This window comes from Leuciscus leuciscus, assembly GCF_965113295.1.
Source record: "Leuciscus leuciscus genome assembly, chromosome: 10".
Taxonomy (NCBI): Eukaryota; Metazoa; Chordata; class Actinopteri; order Cypriniformes; family Leuciscidae; genus Leuciscus; species Leuciscus leuciscus.
Genome location: NC_138734.1, coordinates 420,001 through 445,000, shown reverse-complemented (window position 1 = coordinate 445,000; position 25,000 = coordinate 420,001). Strand labels below are relative to the sequence as shown.

Genomic DNA, 25,000 nt, shown 5'->3' with positions numbered 1-25,000 from the left:
GGTGTCTTCAGTTCAACAATAGTGACGTCGTGGTCATAACAGATTTCAGTCATCAAGGTTATAGTAGCATGTGTTATACGCTCGTTTTCTGGGACCTGTTATTCATGCTTGATTTCCTGAAGATGTTTTGCCACACATTCTCGTGGCTCGATCACTAATGAATCATGAGTCGTGAGTTCAGAAACGATGATCAGTGTTTAATTCACCAACATCTCATCAAATAGCTTTTAATGTTAATGAAAAGACAGAAGATGCATGAGACAGTGGAATCCCTTTTAGTTTAAACTCATTTTTGATTTGGGAATAATTCGATGTTTTGTTTTGGGTGAATCAACAGCGTGTGTCTGAGGGTGAACTAGGCATCTGAGACAGAGCCTTTAAAGCAGAGTGTAATGAAGATAACGTGTTATGTGGCGTTCTCTTGGCTGAGTTTAGCCCTGAGAGACTGGCACTGCATTATAATGAGCTGGAGCTGTTTTACACACACATGCACATCTGTGTCTCACATGTGGACACAGAACAGGCCCTCTTTAATCATGTGACACGATGCGTTGAAATACTTTTTAAGATTAGTGACACTAAAACAAATTTGTGCCAGTTGTATATCAAATGTAGTTTTGTCTGTGCACTTTTCCATCAGCTCAGTGTTGATTTACATTCTCTCTCTCCCTCTCTCCCTCGCTCTCTCTCTCTCTCTCCCCCCTCTCCCCCCCCTCTCTCTCTTCCCCCCCCCTCTCTCTCCCTCTCTCTCACTCTCTCTCTCTCCCCCCTTTCTCTCCCCCTCTCTCTCTCTCTCTCTCTCACTCTCTCCCCCCCCTCTCTCTCCCCCCACTCTCTCTCTCTCTCACTCTCCCCCCCTCTCTCTCTCTCCCCTCCCCCCCCTCTATCTCTCTCTCTCTCACCCCCTCTCTCTCTCTCTCTCTCCCCCCCTCTCTCTCTCCCTCTCTCTCTCTCTCCCTCTATCTCCCTCTCTCTCTCTCTCTCTCTCTCACCCTCTCTCTCTCTCTGCGTCTCGTGCGCTCGCACCTCTCTCTCTCTCTCTCTCTCTCTCTCTCTCTCTCCTCTCTCTCTCCCTCCCCCACCCCTCTCCCCCCCTCCCCTCTCCCCCTCTCGCTCTCCCTCGCTCTCTCTCTCCCTCTCTCTCTCTCTCTCTCCCCCTCTCTCGCTCTCTCTCGCCCTCTCTCTCTCTCTCTCTCCCTCGCTCTCTCTCTCTGCCCCCCCCCTCTCTCTCTCTCTCTCTCTCTCTCTCTCTCTCTCTCTCTCTCCTCCCCCTCTCTCTCTCTCTCTCTATCTCTCTCTCTCTCTCTCTCTCGCTCCCTCTCTCTCTCTCAGCTGGGCGGCTGTGGGATTCTCGGAGTGGGAGTTTGGCTTTCCATCACCCAGGGAAACTTCGCCACCCTCTCATCCTCCCTTCCGTCGCTCTCGGCCGCTAATCTGCTCATCGCTGCGGGAAGCATCATCATGGTGATTGGCTGTCTGGGGTGTGTGGGTGCGGTCAAAGAGAACCGTCCGTTACTCCTGAGCGTGAGTGGACCAATACACTAGCATGTAAAACAAAACATCCAACAAGACATGTGCGAGGGCAAGTTTTAGAATAAAAGACGTGTAACAATAGCATTTCTTCTTGAAGTAACATGAGTTTGTCTCACATAAATGTGGCTTTCTGCTCAAATGATAATATATTGCTCTTGAATCAGAGTGGCAATAATGGACATTGAGTAGATATAGAGACACTAGCAGGAATCCAGATGAAAGGCAGGTGAAAGGCAGGAAAGGTAATTAGCGCCATTTCCTCTCCTCCGAAGAACAGGTGAACATGAGAAGCAGAAGTCAGGCAACAGCTCCAAATCTGTCTGGAGAAACATCATAATCATACACTGTTCGTTCGTTGGCCAGAGGAGAACTGAGCAACTGAGTCTGGTTTCTCCCAAGGTTTTCTCTCCATTCTGTCACTGATGGAGTTTTGGACAAATAATGCAACAAAGATAAAGGTGGTTTCTGATCTGGATCCGGCCCGGATCCGGCTGACTACATCATGTGTTGTGGTCGTGTCTAGGCGCAGGTCCTCCATCTGATCTGGATACGGCCCGGATCCGGCTGACTACATCATGCGTTGTGGTCGTGTCTAGGCTCAGGTCCACCATCTGATCTGGATACGGCCCGGATCCGGCTGACTACATCATGCGTTGTGGTCGTGTCTAGGCGCAGGTCCTCCATCTGATCTGGATACGGCTCGGATCCGGCTGACTACATCATGCGTTGTGGTCGTGTCTAGGCGCAGGTCCACCATCTGATCTGGATACGGCCCGGATCCGGCTGACTACATCATGCGTTGTGGTCGTGTCTAGGCGCAGGTCCTCCATCTGATCTGGATACGGCACGGATCCGGCTGACTACATCATGCGTTGTGGTCGTGTCTAGGCTCAGGTCCTCCATCTGATCTGGATACGGCCCGGATCCGGCTGACTATATCATGCGTTGTGGTCGTGTCTAGGCGCAGGTCCTCCATCTGATCTGGATACGGCCTGGATCCGGCTGACAACAGGGGATAAACAGAGAGACTACTATTAGCGTAGATACCATTCTTCTTATGATGTAAGGAGTACATCAGTGACATTGAATGGACTCCATAAGCTGAGCTGAGCTGGGTGTGTCCGATAAGAAAGACGTCCACAAAGGCTCCAGGAATGCTTTTAAAAGCCCTGGTTTACACCATTTGTTCCATAGGGAGAAGACATTTTAAAACTGTTTTGAGATTGGTGAGATTTAAAAAAAAATCTTCATTTATATAGCGCTTTCAACAATGTAGATTGTTCCAAAGTGGCTTTACAGTGATAATAGGAAATTAAAGTAACTTCCTTTTTTTTTTTTTTTTTTGCTTTACAGCAGATCTAGAATAAAGTTATTGTCCAGCTAAAGTTAGTTTAGATTGATTCACTTCCGTCGCAACGATCATTAGTTATTAACTTAGGGGCCGCTAACACAACACCGTTTTAACAGAAAACTCTTCAGTTCTCTCTGCGCAAACTTAAAAAATGCGAACCAGTGAGAACGCTGATGGCGTGCACATGCGTATTACGAGTTCAGTCTATAGGGATGTGTGTTTGAATATATGTGCGCAGGCGTGTAGTCCTTCCCTACAAACCAACCCTCAACATACTCAATTTATAATACAGAATTTTATCGCTTACGCGTAGCCACGCAAACCGGAATTATCCCGACAATGCTTTATCTGTAGAGAGGTAAAGGGAGGGGAAGGAGGCCTTCATAGGGAAGAGACTAGTGACACTTACTGCGCTGTCGTCGCGTCCAGGCGCAGGTCCTTCATCAGATCTGGATACGGCCTGGATACGGCGGACTACGGTAAACCTCAGGATAAACAGAGAGACTAATATTTGCGTAGACGCCATTCTTCTTACATCAGGATTTATGGGAAGTGTTCCCGGTTCCGGCTGACCTAATCTATGCAGCCTAACATTGAATTATAGAAGTCTATAATGTGTTATGTGTATGCTAGGTCAAAGAGATGTGTTTTTAGTCTAGCTTTGAACTGACAGAGTGTGTCTGCTTCCCGGACAATGTTAGGAAGACTATTCCAGAGTTTTGGTGCTAAATAGAACCCGGAGTCCTGTTACAGGACACATCGAGACTGATAAGAGTTTTACGACCCCAAAACGAATTTCCACAGAGTTGTGACTCTCACTTAATGCTTGCTGAGAAGGAGAAATAAACCCTGTTAATCCTATATATTCTATAACCACTTGAGAAATGTATAAACATGTATCTAATTTTCCCATCTCATGATTTTCCTTTTTTGTTGTTTGGTCTATATATTCATTCTCCCTTTGAGGGCCCTATCTTGCACCCAGCGCAATTGACTTTGGACAGCGACGCATGTATCATTCCTATTTTGCACCCGCGCACAGCGGACTTTTCCCTCCACAGACGCACGTCTGCAAACTAGGAAAAACACTTGCGCTCCCGGAGGCGGTTCAGCGAAAAGAGGAGGCGTATTCCGGCGCAAACGTTCCCTGATGCTATTTTGCAGGTTTAGAAAACAATTCCGCCACTAACCAAAAAAACCTAGTTTAAAGTCAGTGGCGCGTTGCGCATGTTATTCAGATGCTATTTTAAGGGCGCATGCTTGGCCATAATCAATGTAGCGTGTGCACAACGCGCATATTTGATTCTCTCATCTACACAGAAGCAGCAGTTTTCATTTTTGCAAATCATACATTATTACGATAGATAGATAGATAGATAGATGATAGATAGATAGATAGATAGATAGATAGATAGATAGATAGATAGATAGATAGACAGATAGATAGATAGATAGATAGACAGATAGATAGATAGATAGATAGATAGATAGATAGATAGATAGACAGATAGATAGATAGATAGATAGATAGATAGATAGATAGATAGATAGATAGACAGGCCATTTATTTATTATAAAAGCATACATCTAGCTTACACATTTACCCAAATTATCATACGCCTGTTTAACCGAAGTTAATTTTTGTGTGTTTCTCCATCCCCAATGTCACTTCTCTGTGTTTTACGGCCGTGACGAGAACGTCGGTCTCCTCGGCTGTGAACCGCTCCTGGCGTGCGTCTGGCAAATCCACCGTTACAATAGCAATTCGCCATGGAAAAAGCGCGCCTGCTCTTAAAGGGAATGTGAGATGTCGCTCTGATTGTTTTATTTCACGTTACGCCCAAACCACACCTATGAGTAATGAAGCTACTTCAGACCAACACATTTTAGATTTGCGTCGAGCGCAAGAGTCATTTATCCCGCCGGTATAAAAGCAACATCTCGAGTTATCATCCGCCCACAAAGTTACTTGCGTTTTGCGCTTGATACTTGCATTTCAGACCGTTAAAATAGGGCCCTTAAACTCTCTTGGGTTAATGTTTCAGACTTGCATATGGTTAACCAAAATCATGTGTGTGGCATGTTTAGTCTCTATAACCTCCAATCTTCGTCCCCCATTTGTTAATTTACATTACATTTTACTAACTTTGTGACGAATTAGTATTCTAAGAATCTTGAAGACTCTTGTGATGGGATTTATCTGACCTTGGTGACGTGAGACGGCTTGTTGGTCGGTTTAGCCAGTCCGTCTGCTTCCTGACCTGAGCCCCAATTCAAAATGTTTTACTCTCTGAATCTAGTGTATCTTGATTTTTAAAAAGCAGTCAGAGACCTGCGGAGAGTTTTAGAGGACGTTTCAAAGGTAAAGGGAGATCTACATTCTGTCAGAGCGTCCCGAGATAGATGCAGATATCGGTCCGTCAGAACCTCACTGGGCCTGAGCTGGATTGTTTTATTTCAGCTGAGTGCATGCTAAAAATCCTGAAGGGCAAAGACGAATGGTGGTCGGTTCTAGTCATGGCCCTTTATGTTCAAACCTCTTCCCTTCATCAGATCAGCACAACTCAGTGGCGTAAAACCCAGAGTCATGAACAATCTCAACAGCTTTCTCATTTCTCTGTCAGCAGCAGATCTTCCACTCGTTCTTCTGCATTAATTTCACGCTGTTAGTTTAATCCAGTGAGTGGCGGCCAGTTATCTTCTCAAAAGTATGTTTTTTAATCCAGTAGAAATTTCTGTGTTTGCTGATAGCACATCCACTTCATTCCTCAATTTGGAAAATTAATGTCAAGCGATATTCTAATACCATATACTGCTGAAATAGTAAAAAAAAAAAAACCTACAGCTTGCTAATTGGATTCTCTGCATTTTTGAATGAGTCTGAAACAAACTACATGCATATCTCACAATCTTCTTCAAAATGACTGGTTAACATGACCCTGCAGAGCTCGCCTCAGGTCCATCTATTCCTTAAACACCACCGTCCCTAATTATTATTCTTTGGAGCCATCAGCAAATGATTCATATCTGCAGATCACCTTATATTGGGGTTTACACAGTCATCCATTTATTCTTCTGATCGTGTCCTGCCGGATATTGCCTATGAAGAGAAGCAACGCTGGTGAGAGTGTGCACAGCTATTAGTCATTCACACCATTAAACTTCATTGGTACGGTGCATACAGCTCTAATTCATCTAGGCTGGTTTAAAAAACGTAAATTAATTTAAACCCTTTTTTTTTTAGTTATAGTCTTTCAATCAGAGATTTTTTTATTTTTTTTATTGCCATGATGCCACTAAACATAGCATTATAAACCATTATGCTTTTGATTACAGGAGGATTGCCTTCGTCTGTCCAACTAGCCACTGTTTTTCCTGGGTTTAATCATTCGGTTGTATTTTTCCTTTCTTTGGATGTATGTGCCTGCCTTGGAAACCTGCCACCACTGTTTTGTGTGGGCCTGGAACTAGTTGGGCCAAGGGTGGAGGCCAAGGGTGGAGGCCAAGGGTGGAGGCCAAGGGTGGAGGCCAAGGGTGGAGGCCGGCTAGTGTTAGCCTGCTAACCTAAATGTTTATTTATTTTTTGTCTGTTTGTTTGGCAATCACTATATCATCGTATTTGGCCTATGGGCATTGTGCTGTATCTCCTGTGGGGACAGTGCTTATTCTGCAGTGTTCACTAGTGTGAAGTGTTAGTGTGTGTAGTGTGAAGTGTCTCTTGCAGTGTTGGAGTGTGTGTATGTGAACAGTCGACTTTATTCACTGTAGCCTGTGTATTATGAGACTTTATACACTGTAACTTTTTTTTTTATTATTGTATAATTTCGCCCACTGTTACCTACGGGGAACAATTGCTTGGGTAACACTTTATAATAACGTTCAGTTGTAAGTCATGCATAAGTGGTTAGTTAATGATGAACTAATCATTTACAAAACCTTCATAAATGATTAGCAAGTGATATACTAACATTTTATGTATGTTTTGTAAATTCCGTTACAAGTCATTTACAAGTGATTAGTAAATGATTAACTAATTATTTACGAAACATGACTATGCGTTCATAAGTGATTAATAAGTGATATGTTCATTATTTTATGTATGTTTTGTAGATTCAGTTATAAGTCATTTACATTTGATTAGTACAAAACATGACTATGCGTTTCATAAATGTTTACATTTTTTTTACTTTTTTTGTATGTTTTGCTCACATCAGGTGCACAGTGGTTAAAGACTCCAAGTGTTTCAGAGAAGACAGCTGTCTATACCCTCACCAGTCAGCACTTACACTGCAGTACACACTACACACTACACTACACTACACACTACACACTACACTACACACTACAGAAGACAGCTGTCTATACCCTCACCAGTCAGCACTTACACTGCAGTACACACTACACACTACACTACACACTACACTACACTACACACTACAGAAGACAGCTGTCTATACCCTCACCAGTCAGCACTTACACTGCAGTACACACTACACACTACACTACACTACACACTACACACTACACTACACACTACAGAAGACAGCTGTCTATACCCTCACCAGTCAGCACTTACACTGCAGTACACACTACACACTACACTACACTACACTACACACTACAGAAGACAGCTGTCTATACCCTCACCAGTCAGCACTTACACTGCAGTACACACTACACACTACACTACACTACACTACACACTACAGAAGACAGCTGTCTATACCCTCACCAGTCAGCACTTACACTGCAGTACACACTACACACTACACTACACTACACTACACACTACACACTACACTACACACTACAGAAGACAGCTGTCTATACCCTCACCAGTCAGCACTTACACTGCAGTACACACTACACTACACACTACACTACACTACACTACACTACACTACACACTACAGAAGACAGCTGTCTATATCCTCACCAGTCAGCACTTACACTGCAGTACACACTACACTACACACTACACTACACTACACACTACACTACACACTACACTACACACTACAGAAGACAGCTGTCTATACCCTCACCAGTCAGCACTTACACTGCAGTACACACTACACTACACACTACACTACACTACACACTACACTACACACTACAGAAGACAGCTGTCTATACCCTCACCAGTCAGCACTTACACTGCAGTACACACTACACTACACACTACACTACACTACACACTACACTACACTACACTACACTACACACTACAGAAGACAGCTGTCTATACCCTCACCAGTCAGCACTTACACTGCAGTACACACTACACACTACACTACACACTACACTACACTACACTACACACTACAGAAGACAGCTGTCTATACCCTCACCAGTCAGCACTTACACTGCAGTACACACTACACTACACACTACACTACACTACACACTACAGAAGACAGCTGTCTATACCCTCACCAGTCAGCACTTACACTGCAGTACACACTACACTACACACTACACTACACTACACACTACAGAAGACAGCTGTCTATACCCTCACCAGTCAGCACTTACACTGCAGTACACACTACACTACACACTACACTACACTACACTACACTACACTACACACTACACTACACACTACAGAAGACAGCTGTCTATACCCTCACCAGTCAGCACTTACACTGCAGTACACACTACACTACACACTACACTACACTACACTACACTACACACTACTCCCCTAATCTATTCATTACTTATAAATGTGTTACACATCATTCGTAGATACGATTCGATGATCTTATGCCTTATTGATTCTTGAAGTAGTAATCTACAAATGATGTGTAACACATTTACAAGTGATGAATAGTTTACACTTTAGATTAGGGGATGCAGAAAGTGTTGTAAATGATTTATTCATGCGTTTACACATCATTGTGTTGAACACTGTTACTGACTTGTTACAAATGATCTGTACGTGTATACAAGGCATTTACAAACCTTTCTGCACCCTTTAACTGCTGCATACATACAAAAAGAATAACCTAATTTATTAAACATTTATGAAACGCATTTTCATGTTTTGTACATGATTAGTTAATCATTAACTAATCAAATGTAAATGACTTACAACTGAATATACAAAACATACATACAATAATGAACATATCACTTATTAATCACTTATGAACGCATAGTCCTTCGGATGAGACGTAAAACCGATGTCCTGACTCTCTGTGGTCATTAAAAATCCCATGGCACTTCTCGTAAAGAGTAGGGGTGTAACCCCGGTGTCCTGGCCACATTCCACCCATTCCACCTATTACCAAACATGGCCTCCTAATAATCCCCTTACATTGAATTGGCTCCATCACTCTCTCTCCTCTCTCCACCTATAGCTGGTGTGTGGTGAGCGCACTGGCGCCGTTGTACTGTGGCTGCCGTCGCATCATCCAAGTGGATGCTCACACTGGTGGTGGTTGAGGAGAGATCCCCTGATATGATTGTAAAGCGCTTTGGGTGTACAGTAGTACATATGAAAGCGCTATATAAATACCTCATTCATTCATTCATTCATAGTCATGTTTCGTATTATGATTAGTTAATCATTTACTAATCACTTGCAAATGACTTGTAACGGAATTTACAAAACATACATAAAATGTTCGTATATCACTTGCTAATCATTTATGAATGTTCTGTAAATGATTAGTTCATCATTAACTAACCACTTATACATGACTTACAACTGAACGTTATTATAAAGTGTTACCATTGCTGGCTCTGATTTCCAGCCAGTATAATATTGTCTAGTGTTTAATAAGTTATATGTTTGAGTACATCAGTCCCATTTCTGTTCCTTCATTGGACATAACCTGCCGAGACAGCTTGAAGGGGAGCACTGTTTGGTTTTTCTAGCTTAGTCTGGCTTAGGTATTCAGATTGTGCGCTTGAGTGCGCCCCCTGGGGGTCACATACATAAAGCGAAAAATCCCACACTTTATTTTTTTCCACCAGCCAATTGAAGAAAACAAGCTAAGTGAAAAATGCTGTGAATACAAGTAAAATCTCTCATCTAAACACGCAGACCCAGTTTTGCTGGAAATATATGTGTGTAAATGTATTTGATTAGAAAGATAAATGAATTCTAAGGTTTAGCTGGTGTTGATTTGCTCTAGCTGTTTCCGGTTCAGTGCTGATGTGAGTGTCGTCTGTGAATATTTATTGCTACAATCACTGCAGAGACTATCGCATTCGCAGCCTGAAGATGATTTATGATAAAATATTCTCATGTCCACATGGGGGATGATGATGTTTACTGCTTAAGCTGCAATTTATGTCATGGGCTCATTTTAATGACGGCCTTGGCTCTCCTGTGAGTCTTTAACTCCTGTGATTACAGCCGGGTTCAGAACCACACACTACTGTACTGCTCTTATCATTCCTGCCTTAGAAAGATATGGTAAAAATAGCAAGAAATGCTAGTATGCGGTTCTGAATTCGGCTACAGTCTCTGGCTTTTTTTATTTCCCTCACACAGAATGAGGAAGAACCAGAAAATACATTTTGGACTTTTCCAGTGAATAATGTTTTCTTTCTTCCTTTGTTTCCATGCAACAAATATTTTTACAAGACATAATAGAGATGTTTTATTAAGATAAACACATTCATATGTAAAGGATGCTTTTGTGTATGGTAATTTCACCAAATGTTAGCCACTGAATACAATATTCTGAGTAATTACGTTATTAATAGTTAGTCAAGAAAGATACTGGTAAAATACCATTAACTATCAGTATAATTTGGGCTTGTTATATTTCAATGCAGTTTTTTTTAAATCAACTGAAAACTTTTCAAAGCCACACCTCCACCAAAGCCACACCTCCTCCAAAGCCAAAGCCACACCTCCCCTAAAGCCAAAGCCACGCCTCTTCCAAAGCTACACCCCCTCCAAAGGCAAAGCCATGCCTCCCATAAAGCCAAAGCCACACTTCATCTAAGGCCAAAGCCACGCCTCCTCTAAAGCCACACCTCCTCAAACACATGAACGCGCACAGAACGTTATTGGATTACATCATGTGTCATTCACCGGTGAGAAACAGTAACAGTCCTACAGTAATGAACGTACTGCGCAGTGGTGTATACTCAAACACACGCTGACTGAGGGAACACATGCTATCGTTTCATTCGGACCGAATACACATTTGCACTCACATTCGTGTAAAGAAGCATTGTTGACAAGTTTGGGCAAAATGCACAAGACTTAGTTCACTCAATGCCCTGTAAGTGGTGATATCACTTCTGCTGTAGAAGAAATAAACTGCAGCAGAGTAACTGCATTACTCATTGCAAATGCAGTGGAGTAAAGAGTTATTAAAAAATGTAGTCAAGTTATGGTTAGGATTAACACGACCACAACACATGATGTAGTCTACCGGATCCGGGCCGTATCCAGATCAGATGGAGGAACTGTGCCTAGACACGACCACAACACATGATGTAGTCAGCCGGATCCGGGCCGGATCCAGATCAGATGGAGGACCTGCGCCTAGACACGACCACAACACATGATGTAGTCAGCCGGATCCGGGCCGGATCCAGATCAGATGGAGGACCTGCGCCTAGACACGACCACAACACATGATGTAGTCAGCCTGATCCGGGCCGGATCCAGATCAGATGGAGGACCTGCGCCTAGACACGACCACAACACATGATGTAGTCAGCCGGATCCGGGCCGGATCCAGATCAGATGGAGGACCTGTGCCTAGACACGACCACAACGCATGATGTAGTCAGCCGGATCCAGATCAGATGGAGGACCTGCGCCTAGACACGACCACAACGCATGATGTAGTCAGCCGGATCCGGGCCGGATCCAGATCAGATGGAGGACCTGTGCCTAGACACGACCACAACGCATGATGTAGTCAGCCGGATCCGGGCCGGATCCAGATCAGATGGAGGACCTGTGCCTAGACACGACCACAACGCATGATGTAGTCAGCCGGATCCGGGCCGGATCCAGATCAGATGGAGGACCTGTGCCTAGACACGACCACAACACATGATGTAGTCGGCCGGATCCAGATCAGATGGAGGACCTGCGCCTAGACACGACCACAACGCATGATGTAGTCAGCCGGATCCGGGCCGGATCCAGATCAGATGGAGGACCTGTGCCTAGACATGACCACAACGCATGATGTAGTCAGCCGGATCCGGGCCGGATCCAGATCAGATGGAGGACCTGCGCCTAGACACGACCACAACGCATGATGTAGTCAGCCGGATCCGGGCCGTATCCAGATCAGATGGAGGACCTGCGCCTAGACACGACCACAACACATGATGTAGTCAGCCGGATCCGGGCCGTATCCAGATCAGATGGAGGAACTGCGCCTAGACACGACCACAACACATGATGTAGTCAGCCGGATACGGGCCGGATCCAGATCAGATGGAGGACCTGCGCCTAGACACGACCACAACGCATGATGTAGTCAGCCGGATCCGGGCCGTATCCAGATCAGATGGAGGACCTGCGCCTAGACACGACCACAACACATGATGTAGTCAGCCGGATACGGGCCGGATCCAGATCAGATGGAGGACCTGCGCCTAGACACGACCACAACACATGATGTAGTCAGCCGGATCCGGGCCGTATCCAGATCAGATGGAGGACTTCCGCCTAGACACGACCACAACAAGTTGCTAATATCTTTTATAGTAAAACTACAACAGTAGTCATATTTCTATTCTCTCCCATATAAACATGCTCTCTCTTCTGCTTGTGTTTCTACAGTTCTTCATTCTGTTGCTCCTGATATTATTGTTGGAGATTCTGTTCATGATTCTGTTCTTCGCATATCAAGATCAGGTACGTGCAAAATGGATCTGTCTTTTTACGCTATTTATTATTTCATATTATTTCACTGATTGTGATTGGTCAACAGCAGCATTCAGCTCTCACATGTTTAATTATAATGACACTAAACTGTATAATAAGCCGTTGTCTCAGTGATTTCCAGTTTTATGAGTCTCGTTTCACTCCACACTCTTAACGTCATAACATAATTTACACACAAATCAAAATTTCACGACCATGCATTTATTTATGTAGCCATGCAGTAAGTGCCATAATGTCTTTATCATGTTTATTATTTATAATGTCAGTCTTTATCCTAAAATAAACACACATTATAAGTGAGGGTTAAAAGTCTGAGGGAACCTTTATCTTAAAATGTGATTTTCAGATTTTAAATATTTGAAAAAGAGTCTTTACCTTGAGCAAGTTCCCTCAGGAAAAGCACTGAGAGCGGTGCAAGCACGCAAGTTATTAGTTGGGTTAGTATCATCAGCCATGGATATGAATGATATGATATATGCATTATAATGAATCTTGCAGCACTTCAGGACGTCAAGGCTAAGCTCAACACAAAGCTCATGAGATCAATGAAGAACAGTTACAGAGGATTAGATCTAAGGACACATGATGACTTCTTTCTCAGTGTAAAATCATCAAACTGTCTTCACTTTCTCGGTCTGTGAGAGAATGTTTGCCATTGGTTTTCTTGGCCATTCTCTTCAAAGCACATATGGCAGCATAGTGTGATGATGGCCATTTTCCAGAGACTCTTCCAATGATAGCAGCTTATTTACACTGGCTCTGAGTCAAATCATCATCCGTCTGCTCTTCCTCCAACACACAGAGAGAGAACACACCATTAGTTCACCCTTCATCGTGATAATCTTCTCACTGTCAACGGTTATGTTATTTCTGTGAAAATTTGCATCATGAAGCTTATTAAATTATTACAACATACTGATGACAGAAATACGATTCATCAGTGTTTTAAAATATAACTTACATCCACACAAAATTACACAAATGCACTAAGTTACGTGCTAGTCAATACGTGGAAGTGTTGTTTGTGAGGTCTTTCCGTGACTAAAACAATGAATAATCGTAGCATAAGGAATTGAGTGGATGCAATGGAGTCGTGTTTATGAATATTACTTGCACAGAAACAGCAGGGGGAGGTGTTCATATCAGGGGATTGGCCTCAGTGAAAAACAAATATGATTCATAATTCAACAATAATGTAATTTTTTAATTCTAAGTGTTAAAAGGTTTGTTGTTTAGGTTTAGAGTCAGGGTTTGGTTTAGTGATTATAAATTAGCTTTATGGATAATAATGGTGAGTGTGTACAGTGTGTGTGGACGGTCCTCTTTAAACTCAAGTTAGAGACTGAAACACACATCAGCCGAATCCGCAGGTCTACAGGGAGCGATTACATTGATAAACTGGCAATATAAGCCTGAAATTGTGTTATTCTGTACATACTTTTTCTTCCGGTCCACTCAGATGATTAGAAATGACTTCCTTGACCTCTTTCTGCTTCTTCCCCTCTACCGCTATTTATTATTTATGATTTATTACTGTATTACATCTATCAGGAAGGCTGTGTGAAGGGCATAAGCCAGCAGCCGGTGTTGGATCACAGGGAATAATGGAGTCGCTATAGAAGGCCTGGAAGGAGGCGTTCGAAAGCCTCCAGTAATGCTCATTTCACGCACATTTACGCTTCACATGACATCTCCTCATGCTTACACACTAATCCTGTCTGGAGGATTGTAGGGAAACCCAATCCTTTGAGGACAGCTTTTATTGGCAGGTTTTAACAGTATAGATCGCTGTCTTTCTCCTGTTTCCTCATTGAATAATTAATTGATAACGGTCTGAATGGCCGCCTGATGACGGAAGTACAAACCCTCTGAAGTAAAAGCTGCAAAACCTTCATTTATAACTCATGCTCCTTATGACAGTAGACTAATATTCCTCACCCAACTTCATGTATTCAGAATAGTTAAGATGTTTATTTGCGATCAATTCGATTTCATATGCGTTTTCTGTCTTTATGTTTACGGCTTCTGTCAAGGAAGCATATTTAATATGCATATGTGCCGACATTACTGCATACTAAGGGCTGTAAAAGGTTTTTGCCTGAATAAAGTAGTTTTTATTGGATATTATTAAACTTATAGTTCTGACTCCAACATAAAATATGCAGCTGAGTTGATCAGCGCCACAAACGCCTACAGTCACTAAATTAGATTATTTGGTGGGAGAATTTATTATCATTAAGAAATGATAGTTGTTTTTATTGAACTGACTTTTATTATATTGCGTTTCTGCCGAACACCTCTTGCTTGAGGTGAAATCACTGAAACTCTTGTCATCTGCTGGTTTATTGCTTTGTTTTATAGATTATGACGTATTTTCAGATGGTAGCATAATGAGAATAAAGTCATAATATTTTTGGGGAATAAAATCTAAATTCTAAGATGAAAGTCATAAAGGCTAAAGTGGTACGTAAAGCCGCACTGAACCGATACAGTGTTAAAGTAGCAGTGAATCTGAGGCCAGATCTTCCTTTCTCATCAAACCTGTGTTTCAGCGTTTCATTCTAAAATAGACATAATAGGAAAATTGGTACAAAAAGATTCAACCTTCTGCAAACCATAACCGCACATAAATGATGCATAAAATGTTCTAAATGTTCTTTTAGGCAAACTGATGACACTGAATTCTGATAACACTAAACAGATTTACCTGCCGATATTTTAACTGAAAATATGTCACAATATAAAACCCTGTGAATAAATCGAATGATTTCACTCAATTAGGTTAATGAGAAGTGAAGATGTCTGAAATGTACATCTAATTCATGGAATTATTAAATAATAACCCCATGAATTACATTAAGTATTACATTTAAAAATAATAATACCAATTGTCAAAGCATTGTGTCCACCAGTCCATATTCATTCTTTATATTCCTTGATAGAGGATTTGTTTTCACAGACAGTAACACTGAGTAACACTCAGCACGCATAATGCACACACTGCACAAAATACTCATATACATTTATTAAACACATAAATATTACACAAAAATGGCAACAACAACAAAACAGTATGAATTAAAAAATTCTGCATTCTGTGAATTTAACGCTCTTATAGGCGAGAGTACCGTGGCTGTGTCTGAGGGAAGGCTGAAGCACGAGCTGAGACGTCACTGGGGTTTGGTGTTATAGTGTCAATGAGAGAGACGGCAGGTCGGGAGTGGGAAGACCAGTTCTTTTTGAGGAAGGGTTAGCGATTTTAGGGAGCTTGTTTCTATTGGGAGAGAGAGCTGACGGGCTCAGTGATACTACGGTACAAGAGAAGCAGGAGTGAGTCCTGAGTTTACATGTGACAAACAGTCTCTGTTAGCAGTGCCTATGGATGTCTCTGATGGGAAATAATGCCAAGGTACCTGAAACTGCCAACAATATCTACTGATGGAGAGACAGAGCCGTGAGGAGAGTCCAGGATGAGTTCCTATGTTTCTGTGACGTTGAGGAGGAGAAGACCGTCTGTCCACCACTGGGTGAAATGGGCAGATGTGGTGATATGCTGAAACTGACTCTGTGCCGGCGAGAAGGGCGAGTATGTCATCTGAGTATCTGAAGTATTGTGCTGAGGGTTTCGGTGTGTAGAGGACGGGAGTGCTGCCCTCCTCACTGTCTGAGGTCTGAGGTCTGTCACTGAAGGCATCAGAAGAGACTGGACATGCTGGAGTTTGGTTATCATGGTGTGCCGTTGAATCGTATTGAAGGCGAAGCTGAAAGGGATAGTTCGGCCAAAAATGATATTAAACCCATGATTTACTCACCCTCAAGCCGTTCGAGATGCTTGAGAAATGTTCCGGCAACGGTCGACGCGCGTTCACGGGAGATGGATGCCGGCGTATGGCGTAGCGTAGGAAGCGTCGTGACGTAGAACGAACGCGGCAGTGCAGCCAGAGAGCAGAGCAAAACAAAACTCAGGATTTCCGCGATTTAAAAAACGTGTATTTAAAAGAAAATGTCGGAGGATTTTGATATTAGAGAAGAGGATATTGAGTTTTTGGCCCAGCTCTATCTGTTTGAACCGGAGTACAGCGATGACGTTCTACGTCACAACGCTTCCTACGCTACGTCCTACGTCATACGCCGGCATCCATCTCCCGTGAACGCGCGTCGACCGTTGCCGGAAGCCAGTTATTTTCATTTATAAAGTTTTAAAGGGTGGTTCGGGATTTTTGACATCGGACCTCATTTTTAAGTCAGCCTGGTTGTTATTCATCAGTGGAGACATTTTTTTATTTTTTATTATCCAGTCCTTATATTTGGATAGTTAGCCGATGCTAGGCTAGCGCGAGTCAATGGTATATGTGTTAGCCAGCCATTAAAAACCGTTTTACCCACTCCACAGTGCACCAAACGCAAATCAATTATAACACTAGACTATCGATGTATATGTCCGTTGAGAGAATAATGTTAGAAATCAAACTTACCTTTCATCACATTGCATTAGTTATAATTTGTTCCCTGTAATCATAAGCCTTGTCTACAGCAGCAGCGGAGTGATATTGATTACCTAGGCAACCGAGTGAGCCGGTACACACATGACGCAAGTGTATTTACCTGCCGCTTACAGTGCGCTTCTGTTCTGTGTTTACTTTTTGCCGCATTACTAACCGGAGCAAAGTAAAATTCCGCAGCTGCTGAGAAACTAGTTCCTTTGGGATCATTGAGATGAAAGGTAAGTTTGATTTCTAACATTATTCTCTCAACGGACATATACGTCGATAGTCTAGTGTTATAATTGATTTGCGTTTGGTGCACTGTGGAGTGGGTAAAACGGTTTTTAATGGCTGGCTAACACATATACCATTGACTCGCGCTAGCCTAGCATCGGCTAACTATCCAAATATAAGGACTGGATAATTTTTTTTTTTTTAAAGTCTCCACTGATGAATAACAACCAGGCTGACTTAAAAATGAGGTCCGATGTCAAAAATCCCGAACCACCCCTTTAAATATGTATATTTTTACGACAAAACCGCACGGATTACCCTCAGAAGGCCTTCGTTTATCCCCCTGGAGCTGGATGGATTACTTTTGGGAAGGATGCCTGCACATTTTTGGGACTTGAAGGAGGTGGACCCCATAACTTGACATTATAACCACTGAAAGATCTAAGACATTTTCTAAAATAACTGAAAATGTGTTCGTCTGAAAAATTATTGACATATGCATCTCGAACGGCTTGAGGGTGAGTAAATCATGGGTTTAATATCATTTTTGGCCGAACTATCCCTTTAAGTCTCATAGCAATGTTGATATTCAGATGAAATAACATAAGAAGTGTATATTGTACATGTATAAGTACATATATTGATGAAATGTGTTGAGATGAGATTTAGCATCTATAATCAAGAGAACATTAAGGTGGGGATTTGCACCTTTCTTACAATACATTCAAGTTTGATCAGGTGAGTTGAACAAGGACAGAGATCATCAGGAACATACAGCAGTTATGGGACGGTAGTTTGAGTTTCAGAAGTAATGCTGAGGATCTTTACTCTTGGCCAGCAGGAGTGACTTCAGACAAGCACAGCTTTGTTCATTCATTCAACTCGGTCTCTTCCCCAGCTCATGTTCAGCTCTATGGCCTCATACTAACACCAGCAGAATGAGTTTCTGTGGGAATCATGCATACGTCCGTTCTGATGTAAACTGTTTCATTGTTTCAACAACAGTTAATACACAAATTAAATTTGCTTCCATTTGATGAATGAAGCTTGTATGTATATACTAATTCATGCATTTGTGCTTCATTTGCATTTAACCTTTTTTTTTTTTTTTTGGAGCAATATCAATCATCAATAAAGCACTTCTCTCTAGTCATCATCTATTTGTAAATAATGTGTGATGTTCAAGAAAAGTGAAGTTGCTTTAAAAAAATCTGTATTGTAAAAAATCTAAGTTTTCATCAATTATTCTCTATTTGAATTAATTGTACTATGAAAACATATTCTGGGCCCTATTTTGACGATCTGAAACGCAAGTATCAAGCGCGAAACGCAAGTAACTTTGTGGGCGGGTCTTGGTCGCTGTTGCTATTATACCGGCGGGATAAATGACTCTTGCGCCCGACGCAAATCTAAAATGTGTTGGTCTGAAGTAGCTTCATTATTCATAGGTGTGGTTTGGGCGTAACGTGAAATAAACCAATCAGAGCATCATCTCACATTCCCTTTAAGAGCAGGCGCGCTTGTTCTATAGCAGATTCCTATCATAACGTCGGATTTGCCAGGCGCGCGCCGGCAGCGGTTCACAGCCGAGGAGACCGACGTTCTCGTCAGGGCCGTAAAACACAGAGAAGTGACGTTGGGGATGGAGAAACACTCCCAAATTAACTTCGGTTAAACAGGCGTATGATAATTTGGGTAAATGTGTAAGCTAGATGTATGCTTTCATAATAAACTATCTATCTATATATCTATCGTAATAATGTATGATTTGCAAAAATGAAAACTGCTGCTTCTGTGTAGATGAGAGAATCAAATATGCGTGTTGTGCACAGGCTACATTGATTATGGCCAAGCATGCACCCTTAAAATAGCATATGAATAACATGCGCAACGCGCCACTGACTTTAAAATAAAAAAATTTCGGTTAGTGGCGCAATTGTTTTCTAAACCTGTAAAATAGCATGAGGGAACGTTTGCGCTGGAACACGCCTCCTCTTTGCGCTGAACCGCCCCCGGGAGCGCAAGTGTATTTCTTAGTTAACCGACGTGCTTCTGTGGAGGGAAAAGTCCGCTGTGCGTGGGTGCAAAATAGGAATGATACATGCGTCGGTGTACAAAGTCAATTGCGCTGGGTGCAAGATAGGGCCCTCTATCTTTTAGAGCTCAAAACTTCCTCCACAGTCCAAGATCATTTATTGAAACTAAACTTCAAAAGTCTGTCTGAAAAGAACTGTCCGACAGTTGAATGAACAAGGAGATTTACATTTTTCAATAACACAATAACACATGCATTGTTTAGAAAAGCAGTCACGCTCAGCTAATATGCAGGAAAAACTGTCGAACACGTACTATTATTCTGAAATAGCAGAAGCTCAAGCAATAAGAGTCAAATGTGGTAAATCTTGAGCTGAAGATCCTCTGAGAATCAGTGCAGAACCGCGGCTTCGGCTCAACAACGCAACAACAGGGGGCAGTGTAACCTGTGACGTCTCCATTTGTGTAATCTGTTACATTCCTCTCTTAAAATTATTAATTATATTGATTTACTGACACATAGCATCATGGCTAGTATTAATTGTAATTTTCAGGGATATAATTGAATGCTCCACTGTCATTGTCTTTAGTGCGTTTAGAAAAACGGACTAATCTGTGCAGGATCTGTGCAACACACTCATTTCACATGTGAAGAGAGTGTTTATACAGGCGGGTTAACAAAAAAAAAAAAAAAACGAATCTTAATCAGAATTTTTGCCTTGTTCTCCAGTATAAAAATAAATAAAAAAAATTCTTAATAATATAATACTATTATTAATATCTTGAACTAACAGTTCCGCGTTAGTCATTGAAATCATGTCGTAATTTAGATATTTTTTAAGAAGGAAAAATGTGGTTTTACAGATACTAGACACGTGACTTTCAAATGAAAGATTGGTATCAAAGAGCACACCCAGGTTCCTAACCGACGACGAAGACTTGACAGAGCAGCCATCAAGTGTTAGACAGTATTCTAGGTTATTATGTGAGGAAGTTTTTTGTCCAATAATTAGAATCTCTGTTGTTTCAGAATTAAGTAGTAGGAAATTACTAGTCATCCAATTTTTTATATCAGCTGTGCATTCCGTTAATTTTGTGAATTGGTAAGTTTCGTCAGGGTGTCAAGAAATATAGAACTGAGTATCATCAGCATAACAGTGAAAACTAATGCCATGTTTCCTAATGATATCTCCCCTAAGGGTAGCATGTACAGAGTGAACAGCAACGGTCCTAGTACTGAGCCTTGTGGTACGCCATACTGAACTTGTGATCGATGAGACATCTCTTCATTTACTGCTACAAACTAACAGCTAACAGTTAATCGTCAGTTATACCTCAATTGCTAAATTAAGTCTACTAAACTTTCTCAGTTTATATACTATTGTATTAGAACCTAAATTAAACATTTAATAAATGTGTAATACAACAATGGTATGAAATGCAGCACTAAGATCCAGAAACACCAAGTCCTCTGCACAGACCCCTATGACCAGCTTATGGCTGGCTTCATTAGCTGGGGACACTTCATTTTTAACACTATTATTGATCTGACTGTACTGACGCTGTTGTATGAGAACTGACCTGAATTGAGCTGAATAATGACTGTTTACTATTGTTAATCATTATTTTCCCACTTATCCCTGTAAAGCTGCTTTGAAACAATCTCTACTGTATAAAGCACTATCGAAATAAAGGGTGATTTGACTTGTCTTAGCATCCTAAAAAGAGAATATCTCATGGAGTTTATTATTGTGGGAGATAATAATCATTCTTATGAGAATGAATGGTCAGATCAATGAGCTATTCTTGACTGTGTGTTGTAGATTGATCTGTATGCGCAGAGGGACCTGAAAAAGGGGCTCCAGCTGTTTGGGACTGAAGGAAACATCGGTCTGACCAACGCCTGGAGCATCGTCCAAACCGACGTGCGTTCACTTCATCTCTGCACTTATTACTATTTCTCAGAGCATTGCAAGATATGGTTATGGTGTGATGATAGTGCCTCTGTGTTGTAGTTTCGCTGCTGTGGAGTGACCAATCACACGGACTGGTTTCACGTGTACAACGCCACCCGTGTGCCGGACTCCTGCTGTCTGGAGTACAGCGATAACTGCGGCCTGGAGAATCCCGGCACCTGGTGGACGGCTGTAAGAAACACCACACACTTCCCATCATCAGTATAATGAGACTGTATGTGAGCAGGAATTATACAGTTACAACGACTACAGCAACAGCTTGATAAGAGCATGAGCAGGAGTTAAAGACCCAAACAATGATCCGACAAACACTTTTCTTTCCTGCGTTAATTCATTTTCCTAGTGAAGCAGGACAGACAGAAACCTTATATTGTCTGTGTTAGCTGTCATGGCAAGTAAAGCTGAACACGTGTGTGTGTGTGTGTGTGTGTGTGTGTGTGTGTGTGTGTGTGTGTGTGTGTGTGTGTGTGTGTGTGTGTGTGTGTGTGAGTGTGAGTAACGTACGGTGTGTGAGTGTGTGTGAGTAAATTACGGTGTGTGTGTGTGTGTGTGTGTGTGTGTGTGTGTGTGTGTGTGTGTGTGTGTGTGAGTGTGAGTAACGTACGGTGTGTGTGTGAGTGTGAGTAACGGACGGTGTGTGTGAGTAATGTATGGTGTGTATGAGTAAAAGATGGTGTATGAGTAAAAGACAGTGTGAGTGTGAGTAACGGACGGTGTGTGTGTGTGTGTGTGTGTGTGTGTGTGTGTGTGTGTGTGTGTGTGTGTGTGTGTGTGTGTGTGTGTGTGTGTGAGTAATTTACGGTGTGTGTGAGTGTGAGTAACGGACGGTGTGAGTGTGAATAACGTACGGTGTGTGTGAGTAACGTACGGTGTGTGTGTGTGTGTGTGTGTGTGTGTGTGTGTGTGTGTGTGTGTGTGTGTGTGTGTGTGTGAGTAACGTACGGTGTGTGTGTGTGTGTGTGTGTGTGTGTGTGAGTAACGTACGGTGTGTGTGTGTGTGTGTGTGTGTGTGTGTGTGTGTGTGTGTGTGAGTAATGTACGGTGTGTGTGAGTAACGTACGGTGAGTGTGAGTAACGTACGGTGTGTGTGAGTAACGTACGGTGTGTGTGAGTAACGTACGGTGTGTATGAGTAACGTACGGTGTGTGTGTGTGTGTGTGTGTGTGTGTGTGTGTGTGTGTGTGAGAGTGAGTGTGAGTAACGGTCGGTGTGAGTGTGAGTAACGTACGGTGTGTGTGAGTAATGTACGATGTGTGTGAGTAACATACGGTGTGTGTGTGTGAGTGTGAGTAACGTACGGTGTGAGTGTGAGTAACGGTCGGTGTGTGTGAGTAACGTACGGTATGTGCGAGTAACGTACGGTGTGTGTGAGTAACGGTCGGTGTGTGTGAGTAACGTACGGTGGTGTGTGTGTGTGTGTGTGTGTGTGTGTGTGTGTGTGTGTGTGTGTGTGTGTGTGTGTGAGAGTAACGTACGGTGTATGTGAGTAATGTACGATGTGTGTGTGTGTGTGTGTGTGTGTGTGTGTGTGTGTGTGTGTGTGTGTGTGTGTGTGAGTGTGAGTAACGTACGGTGTGTGTGTGAGTATGAGTAACGTACGATGTGTGTGTGTGTGTGTGTGTGTGTGTGTGTGTGTGTGTGTGTGTGTGTGTGTGTGTGTGTGAGTGTGAGTAACATACGGTGTGTGTGAGTGTGAGTAACGTACGGTGTGAGTGTGAGTAACGGTCGGTGTGTGTGAGTAACGTACGGTGTGTGTGTGTGTGTGTGTGTGTGTGTGTGTGTGTGTGTGTGTGTGTGTGTGTGAGTAATGTACGATGTGTGTGAGTAACAGTCGGTGTGTGTGAGTGTGAGTAACGTACGGTGTGTGTGTGTGAGTGTGAGTAACGGTCGGTGTGTGTGAGTAACGTACGGTGTGTGTGTGTGTGTGAGTGTGAGTAACGTACGGTATGGGTGTGAGTAACGGTCGGTGTGTGTGAGTAACGTACGGTGTATGTGAGTAATGTACGATGTGTGTGAGTAACAGTCGGTGTGTGTGAGTAACGTACGGTGTGTGTGTGTGTGTGTGTGTGTGTGTGTGTGTGTGTGTGTGTGTGTGTGTGTGTGTGTGTGTGTGTGTGTGTGAGTGAGTGTGAGTAACGTACGGTGTGTGTGTGTGAGTGTGAGTAACGGTCGGTGTGTGTGAGTAACGTACAGTGTGTGTGAGTGTGAGTAACGTCGGTGTGTGTGAGTAACGTATGGTGTGTGTGTGTGTGTGTGTGTGTGTGTGTGTGTGTGTGTGTGTGTGTGTGTGTGTGTGTGTGTGAGTAATGTACGATGTGTGTGAGTAACGGTCGGTGTGTGTGAGTGTGAGTAACGGTCGGTGTGTGTGAGTAACGTACGGTGTGTGTGCGTGTGTGTGTGTGTGTGAGTAACGTACGGTTTGTGTGAGTGTGAGTAACGCACGGTGTGAGTGTGAGTAACGGTCGGTGTGTGTGAGTAACGGGTGTGTGTGTGTGTGGGTAACGGACGGTGTGTGTGGGTAACAGACGGTGTGTGAGAGTAACGGACGTTGCGTGGGAGTAATGGATGGTGTGTGTGAGTAACAGAAGTTGCGTGTGAGTAAAATGTGTGTGTGTGTGTGTGTGTGTGTGTGTGTGTGTATTGACAGCCGTGTTACGAGCGTGTGAAGGGATGGTGTGTGTGTGTGTGTGTGTGTGTGTGTGTGTGTGTGTGTGTGTGTGTGTGTGTGTGTGTGTGTGTGTGTGTGTGTGTGTGTTGACAGCCGTGTTAGGAGCGTGTGAAGGGATGGTGTGTGAGTAACGTGTGTGTGTGTGTGTGTGTGTGTGTGTGTGTGTGTGTGTGTGTGTGTGTGTGTGTGTGTGTGTGTGTGTGTGTGTGTGTGCGTTGACAGCCGTGTTACGAGCGTGTGAAGGAATGGTGTGTGTGAGTAACGTGTGTGTGTGTGTGTGTGTGTGTGTTTGTGTTGACAGCCGTGTTACGAGCGTGTGAAGGGATGGTGTGTGTGAGTAACGTGTGTGTGTGTGTGTGTGTGTGTGTGTGTGTGTGTGTTGACAGCCGTGTTACGAGCGTGTGAAGGGATGGTGTGTGTGAGTAACGTGTGTGTGTGTGTGTGTGTGTGTGTGTGTGTGTGTGTGTGTGTGTGTGTGTGTGTGTTTGTGTTGACAGCCGTGTTACGAGTGTGTGAAGGGATGGTGTGTGTGAGTAACGTGTGTGTGTGTGTGTGTGTGTGTGTGTGTGTGTGTGTGTGTGTGTGTGTGTGTGTGTGTGTGTGTGTGTGTGTGTGTGTGTGCGTTGACAGCCGTGTTACGAGCGTGTGAAGGGATGGTGTGTGTGAGTAACGTGTGTGTGTGTGTGTGTGTGTGTGTGTGTGTGTGTGTGTGTGTGTGTGTTTGTGTGTTGACAGCCGTGTTACGAGCGTGTGAAGGGATGGTGTGTGTGAGTAACGTGTGTGTGTGTGTGTGTGTGTGTGTGTGTGTGTTTGTGTTGACAGCCGTGTTACGAGCGTGTG

At 43.0% G+C, this 25,000-nt stretch overlaps 1 protein-coding gene across 4 annotated transcripts in view; it reads left to right on the top strand.

The window, feature by feature from the left end:
• Nucleotides 1–25,000, top strand: part of tspan4a (tetraspanin 4a) — a 60,848-nt gene that overhangs the window by 34,208 nt on the left and 1,640 nt on the right. For 2 of the 4 annotated variants that reach the window (XM_082182061.1, XM_082182058.1), the window contains 4 exons: nucleotides 1,333–1,524; nucleotides 12,660–12,734; nucleotides 21,340–21,441; nucleotides 21,532–21,663. In XM_082182061.1, coding sequence (XP_082038187.1) covers nucleotides 1,333–1,524; nucleotides 12,660–12,734; nucleotides 21,340–21,441; nucleotides 21,532–21,663 — 501 coding nt within the window. The remainder of the gene's footprint in view (nucleotides 1–1,332; nucleotides 1,525–12,659; nucleotides 12,735–21,339; nucleotides 21,442–21,531; nucleotides 21,664–25,000) is intronic. The other 2 variants (XM_082182060.1, XM_082182059.1) reach the window with 2 other exon arrangements.